This window comes from Electrona antarctica, assembly GCF_951216825.1.
Source record: "Electrona antarctica genome assembly, chromosome: 9".
NCBI classification, from domain to species: Eukaryota; Metazoa; Chordata; class Actinopteri; order Myctophiformes; family Myctophidae; genus Electrona; species Electrona antarctica.
Genome location: NC_136790.1, coordinates 44,258,502 through 44,275,009, shown reverse-complemented (window position 1 = coordinate 44,275,009; position 16,508 = coordinate 44,258,502). Strand labels below are relative to the sequence as shown.

The 16,508-nt window shown below is 43.0% G+C and overlaps 2 protein-coding genes across 2 annotated transcripts in view; one reads left to right on the top strand and one right to left on the bottom strand.

Annotated features, from left to right (window-relative positions):
* The window catches only part of tox2 (TOX high mobility group box family member 2), a gene marked incomplete at its 5' end in the record, with an annotated part of 168,293 nt that extends 158,591 nt beyond the window's left edge, over window positions 1–9,702 (top strand). Inside the window, 4 exon segments of the mRNA XM_079510748.1 lie at window positions 5,176–5,451; window positions 5,453–5,641; window positions 7,066–7,199; window positions 8,688–9,702. Coding sequence (XP_079366874.1) covers window positions 5,176–5,451; window positions 5,453–5,641; window positions 7,066–7,199; window positions 8,688–8,730 — 642 coding nt within the window. The 3' untranslated portion in view covers window positions 8,731–9,702.
* snta1 (syntrophin, alpha 1) overlaps window positions 8,788–16,508 on the bottom strand; it is a gene marked incomplete at its 3' end in the record, with an annotated part of 109,890 nt that continues 102,169 nt past the window's right edge. The window contains exon 9 of the mRNA XM_079510747.1: window positions 8,788–8,874. Within this exon, the coding sequence (XP_079366873.1) occupies window positions 8,788–8,874 (87 nt within the window). The remainder of the gene's footprint in view (window positions 8,875–16,508) is intronic.

The following is a 16,508-nucleotide window of genomic DNA, read 5'->3' as shown; positions in this document are numbered from 1 at the left end:
GACTTAAAGGAGAATTCCATACTAGAAGGCTTTCTTACCTTTATTTGTAGTTGTTACGCCCCCACCAAAGCTGTCCAGGTGTTATTTTGTGCAAAAGCGCATTATTGGCTATTTCCCCTACCATAAGCCCTCAATGAATTGCATTGAATTGAATGGGGCATTGGGGTGTTGTGCTAATTCACTATTCACTATTCACCTTTTTTTGTATATATCCTCTCTTCATAATGTAAATAGCGTCCCAATTAAGCGGCACACTTTACTACTTATTTCGATGGAAATAAGCGAATTAGCACAAAAACCCAACCCCCATTGAGGGCTTATGGTAGGGGAAATAGCCAATAATGCACTTTTGCACAAAATAACACCTGGACCTTTTTGGTGGGGACGTAACAACTACAAATAAAGGTAACACATTCTTCTAGTATGGAATATCAAAAGTCCGTAAACATCCAATTTGAATTACTTCCTCTGAAAGAAACCATATTACAGCCTTCCATTTTAGACTTTAAACTTCAAAATAAAATGCCCAAAAAGCCATTTCACTAAGTCTTTAAACTTTTTTTTAATGAAGGAAATATACATTTGACCAATGTGTATGGTAGAGTATGTTATATAACTTACATACACACACACAGGATCTGCACACAGAATTACCCTTCCTACTTCCTTCGCAGGTGTTACCGATGATACTAATTAAGGCTCTGTTCCAATTAGTGTGCAGTGGTTCTCAAAGTTTGTATTACATCTCAAGGACCCCATAACTCTCAGAGTTATACACACCTGTACAGGGCCATTTGGAACCCACTCAAGGACACTTTGAGACCCACTGGTGTAGCAGTGTTTCCAGTGAGCCAACATGACACAATAGCAGCACCCTGACTCTGTTTGACCAGAATGGAACAGAGCCTTCACCTTTGAAGGAAGTAGGGGAGGGGCCCAAGTTCTTTCCAAAATGCCATATGTGCATATAGCCTATTGATACGATACGATACGATACAACTTTATTGTCAGCTTGCACTGAAATTTGTTTTGCGTCCATGACGTCACCGTTCAAGATACAGACAAGACATATACACAATACATTACAAAAGATACATTACAGGACACAAATCACAGAAGCAGACAGGAACAAGAACAATAGAACATTGTGAGATGGAGGATGACTGATTTAAACAGTCACACTTGGCCTGAGTCAAACTAGAACTGGACTCAGAGCTGGGTGTGGCTGCGCACCTGTTGTGCATGGACTTGATCAAGGCACAACAGGATAAATCAGTCATCTCCACAAACACTCGGGAGATAGCCTCTGTCCGGACAGTGGAGAGCTATCGCCTCTCCTGTGTAAAATGTCATATGTTGTGTTATTCCTTGCACATGGAAGTGTAGTGACGAGTCGGTCACATTTGGCCGAATGTGACCGACTCGTCACTACCCAGGGCAAGGAAGGATACAACACAGGGCAGCTTCCTCACGTAGACCATGTTCCTCCATGTGCAAGGAATAACACAACATATGACATTTTACACAGGAGAGGCGATACTGTAGCTCCCCCCCTCTCTCCACCCCCCCCCCCCCCCCCTCTCTCCCCCCCTCTCCTGACTTCCTGTCATGCTGGAGGAGTGAAAACAAGCACCTTGATTAAAGCATGAATAGATGATTCATCAGCGTTCTGTAAACCGTGGCTTATTTTTAACCAAAGACGATTCTAATCACTTGTCTGTGTGCACAATTAGACATTCAACGTCACTTCTCCTACACAGAGCCTTGATTGACTGCACTGTACTCCGCTTTGACTGGCAGCCATTTTGGCTGACAAACATGAAACTCATTCAGGACCAGCCAATCAGAATGCAAGACTGAATTATCATCGTTCAAAATCTCTCTCTCTCTCTCTCTCTCTCTCTCTCTCTCTCTCTCTCTCTCTCTCTCTCTCTCTCTCTATCTCTCTCTGCTGTTTTAATTACCGATGAGGGGTTCTTTTCTGAATGAATTTGGCACTAGGAGGAATTGGAGGTAATTGGAGCATCGTTTAAAAAACAAAGACATCTTTGGCATGCACCTGTTGCCTTTCTTTGTTGTTTTTCTGACGTATTACAACAGCAAAGACATAAGCAAACTCCATTAGAACTTCATTTTGTGATGCCTGTCTAAATCCTGTCCCTATGAAATCACAAAATCGTATAGAAATTGCCTAAATATAACGTGTGTGTGTGTGTGTGTGTGTGTGTGTGTGTGTGTGTGTGCGTGTGCGTGTGCGCGTGTGCGCGTGCGGCGCACACGACACACACACACAAACACAAACGGCACATAATACACGCGCGCGCACACACGCACGGCACTTCATATAGTTGCCGTGCATCATCCTCAAATATTGCCTCGAAATCAAATATGGGAGCAGCAAATCAGCCCTATGCCTCCCCCTTTGCACATCCACCCTCCATGTCCTCTCTCCTCCCTGGCCCCTCTATTCTTCAGCATTTCATTTTCCACTTGACCCTGCAAATGTATCTCTGCCTCTGCTTTATCCATCCCTCCCCTTTCCCTCCAACATTGATTATTTCACCGGCTGTGCGGGATAGATGTAAGCCATTACTAAACAGCAGACAGCCATACATCACCTCAGCAAGCTTGACAGCTAATGAGAAAGACTGGACGTATTTCATACATATATACTACCGTAGAGAGAGAGAGAGAGAGAGAGAGAGAGAGAGAGAAAGTGTGTGTTCACGTTTCTCAAGAAAGAAAGAAAGAAAGAAAGAAAGAAAGTGAAAGTGAGACTGACAGTAGTCACGTCAATTTGTACATTTCCTGAAACGTAACGGTTTCAGACATTCAAGGTCCCAACAGCGATGAGAATGATATTAATATTATGCACCTTTGCACAATTGTGTGAGAAAAGACAAGCAAAGCAGTTCTATTGAATATGCTGTTGATGTGCCTATATGTGCCTATTATATGTGTGCAATTTTTTTTTATAATACAATAAAAACTACTAACAAAACGAGAGAGGCTGTGGCTCTACTGCGCCCAGGTTGCTAGGCAACCTTCAGTGTCCCTCCAGGCACAAGGCGAAATGCGCGCGCACCCCATTGGAATCCACTCATTATGATTTATTTCCTGCCTCATGTTTTCTTTGAAAAATACTCCAAAATCCTTCTTTTTTGTCAAATCCGTCCGGCGTTCAGATGTGAATAGTGATTTTGCGATTGCATCGCGGCCGCCATGTTTACCGTTTCTGGCGAAAGATAAACAACATGGTCAGCTGCTATAGACTACAATGTGCTTTAAAGATAAACAACATGGTCAGCTGCTGTAGACTACAATGTGCTTTAAAGATAAACAACATGGTCAGCTGCTATAGACTACAATGTGCTTTAAAGATAAACAACATGGTCAGCTGCTATAGACTACAATGTGCTTTAAAGATAAACAACATGGTCAGCTGCTATAGACTACAATGTGCTTTAAAGATAAACAACATGGTCAGCTGCTATAGACTACAATGTGCTTTAAAGATAAACAACATGGTCAGCTGCTATAGACTACAATGTGCTTTAAAGATAAACAACATGGTCAGCTGCTATAGACTACAATGTGCTTTAAAGATAAACAACATGGTCAGCTGCTATAGACTACAATGTGCTTTCGGCTTGGTCTCTGTGAGGCATGTGACGCACACGGAAGCGGGGCTCTTGTACAGTTGGGTGCCACCGATATTGTCCCTTATCATTTGACCCATTTAGGCCTGACCTCAAAATTTTAAAAAAAATCCAGTTTTCTGAAATAAATATTTTCACGATTTAAAAAAAATAGCAGACCTACAAGCTCGTAGCGCGCCACTCGGTGGCGCGCTATGAGCTTGTAGATCTGCTATTTTTCAATAGCTAAATTATAACATAATGTTTAAAACACCAAAAGGGGTTCCCGCCCCAAAATGGGTTAACTGTCCTTTTGCGCAGATCACGCAAACCTCAGCAAAAAGAAAAGGACAATATCGATGGCCTCCAACTGTAGTTGATGTGAATCATGGCGCTGAAGGACTACAGACACGAGGGTTCTCAAAGTGTTAAGAGATCCCTTATCCGTTGCCCGTTATGCCCAGTGCTCTATTGGATTCCACGTTGGAGTCTTGTGTTGCATGTCAGTCCCCCTCCCCCTCCCTCTCACCACTGAAATACCCACACGAATATTTTAGAATGAATTAAAGCTCGGCTGCAGTGTATTACAGTTCAAATTGAAGTCTCATAGCGGCAACACAAACCCTGGGGTAAAGACGCAAAAGCTATCAATATTTAATTGAACCGAATGCTTTATTTATTTATTGATCCCCACGGCTAAATTAATTGTTATGGTGACTCGGAACAGTGCCTAATTCCAAACCATTTCTGCATCCAGGGCCCACTTGAAAGTCTTCAAAGCGTTCACCCACATGGCCCACCCATCTGACCACTTAACCGCGCGTGTGCATTTTTTTCATGCAGAGCATCTTTATTTGAATGATCACTTGATTGTGTTAACGTATAGTGTAGCCTTCCATAAGTTCCTTTTTGGTATCGATGAAAACTCATTTGTCAATGCCTTAACTTCTTGGATGCCATGAACGAAATAACAAGATTGTTTTAATAATGCACGTGTAACCAGGGGCGATAAATCAAGATTTGATAAGTGAGCGTTAATCCAGAGTTTTTGGAAATATTTTACCTTATTTTAGCTTTGTCGCTAGCCACCAGTTTTTCATGTGTCTATGACAGTACTTTATTAGACACCCTGGAGTCGTTTTTATGTGCAATGGTGTATTAACTTTGTATTTAGGGTTTCTTCTTGGAGGCTGAACCCTTGACAGTCAAACGGGCCAATGAAATAAACAGTAATATAGTGACATCACACTATCAGCCCCTCCCCTAACACCTCCCCCTTTATCATACAACTACAGCTGTGGGTGCGGCTTCAGTTCAGGTGGATGACCACCTATCACCACCCACCAGGCAAACCAGGCATACTTAATGAACTGGTGGGCGTGTCCACATAAAAGCATGATTTTAATAAATACTGTACACTTTTTGGAAAAAGTTCTTCCTCCTTATATTATAATAATACCTGATGATCATGTTTTAGGGTGGAAAAAAATCGTGGCACTCCATCTTTAACCCTCCCACCTCCCCCCTCCTTCCCCAGACGTACGACCCCGTGGACGCGAAAAGCGGCCTGCCGGGCGGCGGCGGCGGTGGCGGCGGCCTGCCCTCGCCCCACCACAACATGATGCCGGCCAACCCTCCCTCCCTGTACAGCGCACCCCCCGGAGGCCAGCCGCCCTCCTCCTCCTCGCCGTACCTGGGCCCCGGTGCCGCTGGCGCCGCCTTCCCCCCGGGGCTCGCCGAGCTGCAGAGCTACGCGCCGCGACACGCCCTGTCGCGGACCCTCAGCCAGTCCGGGATGCTGCCCCCCCCCCTCCTCCTCCTCCCCCCCGTCCTCCTTCCAGATCAGCCCGCCCCTGCACCCCCACCACCACCACCACCAGCAGCTGTCCCAGCTGCACCAGAGCTCCCTCCTCAGCCATCAGCCTATCCGCATGCAGCAGCACGGCCAGTCCCACCAGATGGGGCTGCAGGCCTCCCTCCACTCCCCGCCCCCTGGGCAGCAGGTACAGTACAGTACGTCACTGGTTGCGTTGCGTTGCGTTGCGTTGCGTTGCGTTGCGTTGCGTTGCGTTTTGTTTCATTTCGTTTCATTTTTTTCAACCTTTATTTAACCGAGGCAAAAGCAGATCAACCACTTGAACCCCAGCTTGCCTATTCTTGGAGCAACATTCGCCAAAAATAGCCAATATACCCGCTCAAAATGTGACGCATGCATTGCGTCGTGTTTTGAGCTTGTAGTTTGGCTTTTTATTTATTTATTTATTCACAAAGAGCAGTCTGAGTACTCAGGTCCGTTTGGCTGAAACCAGAGATTTACTGTGAATAAAAGGCCAGTATGAATGAGCCATCAACAACTATATGAATATAGCTCTGTTGTTTATTATCTATTTATTTATTTATCACACTCCCGGTATGCAGAGCCATAGAGTGAGACAGAGTTACGACAACTCCGTTCACTTCACGGGGCCAGTCCAATCTTCTACATATACTTCTATAGAGCGTCGCAGTCCCGCCCCCTTTCATGACGACGCCAGGCCCAGGAAATAATTGAAAATAATTGCATTTTTCCCATAGACATTTCAAAAAGTATTTATTCAAAGACCTTTTAAGCGTCGTACAAAGCCAACTCGAGAATCATGACAACAAACACAGTATTTTGGACCAAAGAAATAATTACAAAGAAGAAACACAAAAAGTGTTGTACCTGCCGTTTTTTTCTTATTTCTAATTATTTGTTCGGCCCAAAAATTGTGTTTGTTGTCATGATTTGTCACAACTCGAGTTGGCTTTGTACGACGCTTAAAAGGTCTTTAAATAAATTATCTTTGAAATGTCTATGGGAAAAATGGAATTAGGAATTATTTCCTGGGCCTGGCGTCGTCATGAAAGGGGCCGACGACAACGGAAATCTTAAAACGTTAATAACTTGCGATCTAAATCATCCCGTCCAATTCTAAGAAAATATCTTGTGTTAGACGGCCCCCCGCTGTCCAGTCGCTAGTCGCGTTAGATGTAATCATACCTCCCGTTGTTGTCGATCGCCTCTAGAGTGTTTTGGCTACATCTAGCTGCTCCAGCCACATCTGGGATAATTGGCCCCGATCACTTGACACGTGCGTCCACTCAGTTACAGGTGCATGATGAGAAGCCGAGTTTTTAGTGTAATGTTTTTTTCTTCTTTTCTTTAGACTTGAGCACGCCAAAGGCGTACGATATTTCTAGTACAGTTAAGTACAAGCGCACAGCACGTATCTTCGTGACATGCTGAGAGCAATTGTACATTATGTTATTTTTTTTTTTTACATTTTAGAAAACTCTTGAAAGTGTGAACTGATTTTAGAAGGCATGCATTTTGTAGAAACGGCCTCAGGGTTTTAATGTTCAACTCCCCCCATCCCCCCCTTCTCTTTCCCACTTTTGTGCTCAGAGTTTCTCCCACCTCCAATCAGAGTACCAGAAGAGCGTTGGGGGGTCCCAGTCCCCTGGCCCGGGCCCCGGAGGGCCTCAGAGCCACGACTGGGACAGTGAATACTGCAATCGGGAGTGTGGCAACCACTGCAGGTCAGTGAAGGGTTAGGATGATGTGTCCCGTTTCTTTTCTGTAGTGATTGTCATTCATCACAAACCATCTCTGTCAGAAAATGTATCTTTGTCACAATCGGAGGAGTCGAAACCCAAGAATCGGACTGTTTTTTGTTTGTTTTTTACTTTTTAAAAACTCTTTCTCTGCCTAAAACGACATTGGATGACATTAAAAAAAAAGTCACAGTTCGCCAAGATCGACATTGGCTACCTCCCCCTGGCCAGCCGGGGCGCCTGATGGAGGGGAAAGGAACTGGTCGGAATAACGTGTTCCTTCCACGCGCTACGTCCGGCCGGGGAAACTCTCCCCTGTCAGGTGAAAAGAAGCAGCTTGGACTCCTCATGCATAGAAGGAAGCATGAGGTCAGTCCGCTGCCCCCCCAGGTTGGCAGAGGAAGTGTAGCGCTCAGGATTACATTAGATAATTGACACTGTTTACAAAATCGTGGGATAGAAACAACAACAAAAAGATCGACATTGGTCGACTTATTAGGTTATAATTAATCCAGAATCGCCAGTCTTACATTTACAGGTTCTTGGCGTCTCCGTCGCCTGGGCAACGCTTTGCTTCCGCGTTGTGACATCATTGAATGTTTTCAACTGGACTAACTAAAAGCAAGATCTTTAGCTGCGTTTTTCTCTGAATTGAGGCTCAGATTGAGGTGATCATACTGTTCATACAGAACATCAATGTTTTTGGGGCTCAATCAAAAAAGATCCCAGTTTCTGACTAAAGAATAATAATTAGCCCGCTAACGCTGGAAATGACCCATTATTACTTCCAGTTCACCGGATTAGCTTTTGGGCTCTTCAAAATAAGACCTTGCGGCTGAAAATCTTGGCAGACAAGCGACTAACCTCGTAACTTAACCTTGGCAGAGAAAGAGTTGTTTAAAATGGGATGCAACTTTAAAATTGTGAATCGTGAGATCTTGAAATGGGTATATAGGATAAGGATTGCATCACAAATTAGTATTAGCAAAGTCTAATTAAATAAAAAAGAAAGAAACACTACGTTTTGGCATCCCAACATGTGCACTTATTTCAGACAATTTAGTTTAAACCGTCGAGTCTCTCAGTTGGACTAAAACTAATCACACTTAGCCCTATCAGCAGTTCCTCGCTGCTTTAAATAGACATGTTCCAAAAAATGTGAGCATCACATTCCACAGTGACAGCAGGATGGGTACTGGTGACATAATGGAGTTTGTCAGGTGTTTTTTTCCCCAGACAACAGCAAAAACTACAAAAATAGATGTTCCTAGCATATATTGTCACCTAAACTGGCTTGCACAATCAATCCGGCACAAAACAACGGGTTTTAAAAAATATATATATTGTTCTTAAAACCCTGAACTCCTGGAGAAACAATACATGCAAACAGATGCACCCAAAGTCACATAATGGTGCCATTCCAGTTCCAAAAAAATTCAACCTGTCTTGTATTTTTCCTTTTTCTTTGCACAGTGGCAGCATGATAGCCAGGGACAAGCCACTCTACCTCACCTGAAGCTGAAGTTGGTGTCGGCTGTTCACAAAGCAAGGCGACACTGGGAGGGGTCTTCTCTCAACGCCCCTTCCCCAGCCCGCTTCCCCAGCCCCCTTCTTCTTCTCCTCCTCCTCCTCCCCCTCCTCCTACTGTTCCTCCTCTCTCCTACTCAGATACACGCATTTACATAACGCACACACACACACACACACACACACACACACACACACACACACACACACACACACACACACACACACACACACACACACACACACACACACACACACACACACACACACACACACACATACGTACATGCGTACACACACGCACACACATCCACCTATACAAAAACACAGGTAAAACACACTGCCTTCCCCGGTCAACGACGACACCACCACATCACCAAATCAAAAACCACCACTTTAATCGATCAATGTAATTATTTCTCCCCGTGGTTTCTAAAGAAGAATTTGTGACCAGAGGTCTTTTTGTGTTTTTAATTTTATTTTGACCAGATGACTATCTGTGCCACACCGCTTTTGTCGGTCATTTTTCTTTTTTTTTTTCATTCTTTTTTCGAGCACTTCTGTCCTATGTATCTTATCTCCCCCTCCTTCCTTCTAGTACAGTGGGTTTCAACCAGTGGACCTTGAGGGGGTTCCAGGTGGTCCCCAGCTAAATGATGGAGAGTTGGTAACCAAATGGACCCTTATTAATGGTACAACATCAATATAGCATGGAATTGTGCACAAAATCTTATCCAACGGCAACAACATAATTATTCTTGGGTCTTAGAGGCTAAATCTCAGAATACTATAGACGAATAACAGTTTAAGTCCACACTAATTATCCATGATGTATGAATGATGGATAAGGGGTCAGGACAACGAGGCCTTTTCGTGGAGGAGTCAGAATAACATTTGGACTTAAACTGTTATTCGTCTATAGTGCTCAGTGTGGTCCGTGGCTCAAACGGTGAATAAATAGCGGGCCTTGTCATGAAAAGGGTTGAAAACCACTGTAGTATAGTACAGTACAGCAGGGGTTCTCAACGTTTTTGGCCGGGGACCCCCGGAAATGCTTTGGCAATGTCTCGGGACCCCCGCCCCCTCCACCTTAAACCATTTTGGGCGGGAACCCCTTTTGGTGTTTTAAGCATTGTTATAATTTAGCTATTGAAAAATAGCAGATCTACAAGCTCATAGCGCGCCACCGAGTGGCGCGCTACGAGCTTGTAGGTCTGCTATTTTTGAAAAATCGTGAAAATAAAATTTAAAAAGAAATCTTTTTTTTTTTTGAAAAAATTTTGGGGACCGCCCAAAATAATTTGGCGACCCCCCGAGGGGTCGCGACCCACGGGTTGAGAACCCCTGCAGTACAGTACAGCCCGGCCTCCTCTGCCTTACTATTAGGCTCTTTTCCACTATGAAGGCTATAATACTCAGAACCTGCCATAAGCTGAAACTTTCCAGAACCCATAACATTCTGTGACGGTCTTTTGTTTACCTTTTATATAACCATTTACCCATTATAACCACAACCACCCCCTGAATGGAGATGTACATCATAAACATACAAAGATAATATTAAAAAATTAAATAAAACGGCAAACAGCAGATCTATAAGCTCACAACGCAACACGTTGTGAGGAGGCGGCGGCAAGGAAGCTCCACTGGATATGAAAGCATTAGCACTTATGATGCCTTGGACGGGTGCATTCGTCTTCTTTAATCCATTCAGGACGGTGAACCCCTTTTGGTGTGAAATGATACGAGTTAAAAACGTTCGCTGTGAAAGAATATCTATTTCCGATTTTTCTAAAAAAATAGCAGACCTACAAGCTCGTAGCGCAGCACTCGGTGCCGGGCTATGAGCTTGTAGATCTGCTATTTTCCAATAGCTAAAGCATGACAGAATGCTTCAAACACCAAAAGGGATCCCGTCCAGAATGGGTTAAGTACGACGAGAAGCCTTCTTTCTTCTTCTTTAACCATTTTTCCTTTCCTTTCGTGCTTTTGTGTTTTGTTGTTGTTCTTGGCGTTTTATTTATTTTGTGCTCGCAACATAGTTGCTTGTGTTGTTTTTAATTTGGGTTATTTTAATGTTTTGCCATAAATATATTTTGGGGGGAGGGGTCCTTATATTATTGCGGGGTCCAGCACTACCGCGGAGATGTTCGTTTGTAGTACCGTATTGTGCCGAATATAAGACGACTCTGATTATAAGACGAGCCCCCATTTTTCCAAGACTCATTTGTGGGAAAAGAACATTGAATGTCAAATTGTCTAGTCCCGGATTATAATACAACCCCGTTTTTTAGGATATTTCCATTGGAGGAAAAAAAAAGACTTATATTCAGCACAATAGGGTACTGTGTTGTTTTAGTAATACAAGGAGATGCTAACTTGTAGTATCCAGTGCAGGCGTTCATGGAACAGTTAGCGTTGCATAAGGGCCCGTCAACTAGATACAACAATGCTTTATGCTGGGGTGGGGGAAGAGAAAGGATTAACAAACAAAACAAATCTTTTGTAATGTTAAAGACCCGTGGTGGTCTGCCAACCGGTCACAGTGTGATTGTACATATCTATGGGATGATAATTGGGATTTTGGAGGTTAAAAAATTCAGATTCAAAGTTTAAATTCCTTTGTTCTTTAATATTAGCCTACATGTTGCTGTACGTCATCAGTTTGTTTCTGGAAGTATATATTGTGCGCGCGTGCGTGCGTGCAGTATTTGTGTACGTTATTAGCCTAACCACTGTCATAATGTGGTTTCGGGAGCAGGTTCAAGCGCGCGTGTGTGCGTGTGTGCGTGTGTGTGTGTGTGTGTGTGTGTGTGTGTTGCGCACCAAGCGCTGTGTGCCTGTATGTGTTTGTGTGCAATACATGCACGTGCCCTCGCGTGCACGTCCGTCTCAGTGTCTGAGCGTAGAGTCTTTCTTGTGAATTTTAACAGCCTCGTGCAGCTGGGGTTTCAGAGGAGTATTTCACACACTCGATCTTGCATTAAATCTGTGCTCACTGGTGTGTTTTTTTTCCAATAAAGTTCAATCTAAAACTGAATACAGAATATGTGTGTCCTGCAGATCATTAAATGGAACGAGCCAGGAGAACGGATAAGAGATTGAGAATGAGAAAGAGAGAGAGAGAAGGAGAAAGAGATAGAGGGGGTTGAAATGAAAGGAAAGGGGGTGAGATAAAATGAAAAAGATACAGTGACTCTTGCAGGTGATTTCTCTTTTTTTAACACATCACAATCCCTGACTACTGTTTTCCTTTTATTGTTTCTTACTCTCTCTCCCTCGCGCCCTTAATTGTTGTTGTTTTGTTTCTCCACCGTTTTGAACGTTTTCTTTGTTTTGGGTCTGGTCATTAAAAATGTCAGCTTTTTCAACATGTGTGCTGTAGGTGAATCTGATGAGCTATAATAATATCGCATCCACATCACATTGAATCAATCCATCAATCCTCCCCACCATGGCTTCTGTAGGCGTTTCCATGTGTTGAGCTCATCACAATTATCTTTAACCACTTCAACCCTTACATAACCCTTCGTTGACCGGGTGGTCCCCCATAGGGGGTCTGCACGTCCCCGTCCCCCCACACACACCCACATCCCTTTATCTCCCTCTACACCAAATGTCTTTGCCGAAAATAGCCGATCTACAAGCTCAGAGCTTTTTATAGTTTGGGCTACTTTCGCCGAATGTTCGTCCCAGACGAACAGGGTTTATGTGGTTAAAGAACTGTTTTTTTTTAATACAGTATATAAATGACTTTATTATTTTGTTTTTTTTAATTTTATTTTTGCTGAAAAAGACATCTGTTCCTATCTCTCACTATAGCATCATTTCATTTTTTTTAATTTTTTTTAGTTGTTAATGGAAATATAACGTTTTAAGTTCTGTATAAACCTGCCAACTGTAGTTATTTTATTTGTAAAGCCAGTAATGATAAATATTTTAAATGGTTATCAACTTATATATAGATTTTGTTTCTTTTGCTAGTTGCCCATTTGACAGGTTTTTTCCTTATTTATGAAAGAAATAAGATCAATTTGGAGGTGTATTTCTATTCTAATTTTATTGTTTTTTTTGGTTGTTTTTTCCCATTTGGTTTGATAATAATGATGATGATGACGATGATGATAATGATGATGATGACAACAATGATGATTGCTTTATTTTTTACATTTTTCAATGCTGGTCCTTTCTCTCTTTGCCGGCAGCATCAGTTTGTGTCACAATGCTTCTTTTATTTCAAAAAATATGCGTAATGTTAATAATAATTATAATAATAAAAAAAAAAGTTTAAAAGTGGTGAAGTCTGCTTTGACGCCTCTTAATTTCACACCCTGTCTCTAATGAGGAAATCACACCTTTTTAAAATACATGGTAATCACCATTTTTTCTTTTTAGTTAAGTAGACACATTAACACCCTCTACACGTCCTATACCTTATAAAAATACATGTATTTGCACCTTCAAAAAGGTTGCGTGTATACATCCCATATTTAAATTTAGCTCGCACCGGAACTCCAATAGCAATTGAGCTAATTAGCAGCGGATATATAAGCCCCAGTGTACACCGGGCCAGCGTGAACTGGCTGCCAGTAAACTATATATCTTGCTTGCAACAAACACGAGAAGAGCAGATGCGACATGTGCTTTGCTTGTGAAAGTGGTGCGCCGTAGGCGGCTATAACTGTGAGATGAAGAGAACGGAGAGAAACGCACGGCGCGCCCATGCAGACTCAGGCATCCGTCCAACTGAATTTACCCCAGTTGCACACAAGTCTGTGTGTGTGTGTGTGTGTGTGTGTGTGTGCGTGTGTGTGTGTGTGCGTGCGTGCGTGCGTGCGTGACTGTTGAGCCTTATTTTTCAGGCCTGCCATACCATTGTGCGCTCACCGAATATAGGCGATCTGACTACAAGCTCCCAATTTGTTGCATCCACATTGTGAGCTTGTAGATCGACTATTTTCCACGAGTGACACCACCACCGTCACACCACACACACACAGTATAAATTGGGCTTCTGATGGAAACTGTCACGACCATTCCATGCGATGTTTTATTCATCGTACGTCCGCCTAGCCATCTCATCTTCCAACAGTATTGAATTGGCAAATAGATCATTATTGAACAATTGGAAAACCTGCACTGCCCACTTCGTGATATGACACACATTATACGAAAATCACAGTCATACATTCTTAATGAAAAGCCGGCTAAAACAGGTTTTGTGTGCAACCACATAGCTCTCTGTTTGTGTGTGTGTGTGTGTGTGTGTGTGTGTGTGTGTGTGTGTGTGTGTGTGTGTGTGTGTGTGTGTGTGTGTGGTGTGTGTGTGTGTGTGTGTGTGTGTGTGTGTGTGTGTGTGTGTGTAGCCTAGCCTGGGTTCCAGCCGGATTTTCTGTGTTCCGAATTTCCGTTGATCTGAAAATGTCACATCGCAACTCAGTCTGGACAGTCTCCTATTCTCCACAGGTAGACGGGACATATGCACCCTGGGCAAGACCTACGCTGTAAAGACTATCAATTGTTTGGGGCGGAAGTTGCAGGATTTTAGTGGAAGTATCGCCCAAGGAAATGACGTTGATTCTTTACAAATCAGTTTACATTCTCAGCGAATGAAACAAGTGTTGTGATTGGTCGGGAAAATATCGTATCCGGGGGAAATACATCTGACGGATGTTCTGGAGGATACATCCGCCGATAGCTTCTCTGCCTTACGTTGTGACCAGGCTTTTCTTTTCGCAGATAAGTAAGCCTGGGAATTACAGTGGCACTGGCTGATGACGTATCAGCAACAACGTGGCTACGTAATTGGTGAAATGCGAGTCAAGCAGCCTCTGTCCAGACTGAGTAGCGCAGTGACAATTCAGAATCATGGAACGCAGCGATTTAGGCTGGAACCCAGGCTATATGTAGCCTGTTGTGCATATACATTTTTGGCCAAATGTTTTGCTTGTGTGCAGGTTGTGCGCACGCGTGTGAGACTGCACACAATCCAAAAGGGTGTGAGGTGTGTATTTGGATATGTGTAGATTGTGTTTTGCACATTGTCGTTGTCGGGTCTAAACCTCGTGGGCCTATATTGCCATATGTTTCACATGTTCAGGTTTTTGTCTAAAGTAAAGGTCCTTGCAGACTGGACGTGCGTGCGTGCGTGCGTGCGTGCGTGCGTGCGTGTGTGTTTACAGAGACAAAAAGCAAGAGAGAAAAGGTGGGGGAGGGAGTATAGAAAAAAATAACGACTGTATACTGTCATTCGATGTGAAAGTGAAAATGGCACTTGTTATATGTTCACAACATATAACAATCAATTCATATGTCTATTGATTGCATATAGGGCCTAAATAAGAAAACAAGACCGCAAGGACCTTTTTTTTCTGCTATCCCTTTTAGACTAAGCGTTTGAGTATTGCTGTTTATACAATTCTGTCTAATAAACTATACAATCCATCAGACGACGTGTCACGATGTGCTGTGAACGTTGTGATTTTTTGAACTGTGAAATGAAGTGTTTTGGACATACAGTTGGGTGCCACCGATATTGTCCCTTATCATTTGACCCATTTAGGCCTGACTATTTAAAAAAAATCCTTCTAAATCCTCCAGTTTTCTGAAATAAATATTTTCACGATTTTTCAAAAATAGCAGACCTACAAGCTCGTAGCGCGCCACTCGGTGGCGCGCTATGAGCTTGTAGATCTGCTATTTTTCAATAGCTAAATTATAACATAATGTTTAAAACACCAAAAGGGGTTCCCGCCCAAAATGGGTTAACTGTCCTTTTGCGCAGATCACGCAAACCTCAGCAAAAAGAAAAGGACAATATCGATGGCTTCCAACTGTACAGTATAAGGCTCCTAACGACAATCTGAATAGCGTAATATTTACCTCCTTTTTCATTTTTTTTGCTTTGGCTTCACTGTCCAGTTTTTCTGCCGTCCATCACCGTTGATCGACACTCTCTGAGAGGTAAATCAAACGGTTAATACTGCGAGGAGAGACAGATGACATCAATTTGACATTTCTGTCAGTGGCCTTATAATCCCATCCTTCATCTCAAAGTCAAAGTCATGAGGGCATACACGGAATGAAAACCTGAAATTTATGGTTTAGGTGGACAGTGGTTCTCACTCAACCTGGAGTCTTGGGTGATCGACCCTCAGGGATCCTTGAGTTTACAAATGGAAAGGGGCTCCATTTTGGTTCCATTTGTACACCGTTAGTTAAATTAACATTGAGGTTTTGACACTGTACCAGCTCAGTGGCCGTATATGATTAGGCTAGAGCAGGGGTGCCCAGCAAAAGGTAGATCGCGATCTACCAGTAGATCACTATGGTTGTGCAGGTAGATCACATGACATGGTCTAAGAAATATGTAATTTAAATATCAAAAAACACAAAACTATTTTTGGCATCCGCCACTTGAAATAAGGTGACTTGATTTATTGACTTCAAAAGGGGCCTGTCAGCTCAAACCCACAATGCAATAGGCCTATACTTTCTTTTCAAGAGTGCACCACCGTGAGTAGCATTACAGTTATGATAAAGCCCCCACGGGTACATTCAATTATTTCCAGCAATTGTACTTTTTTGGTGGGTAGATCTTGTTCAGCTGGTCATTTTGAAAGTAGCTCTGAAGTCAAAAAAGTGTGGGCACCCCTGATGTACTGTATGCATTTTACACTGCTCATAGATATCTACCTGTCTATCTATTATAGACTATGGGCCTCATTGCTCTGGAATTACTTACACATTTCTCAAATTTGAAAGCAC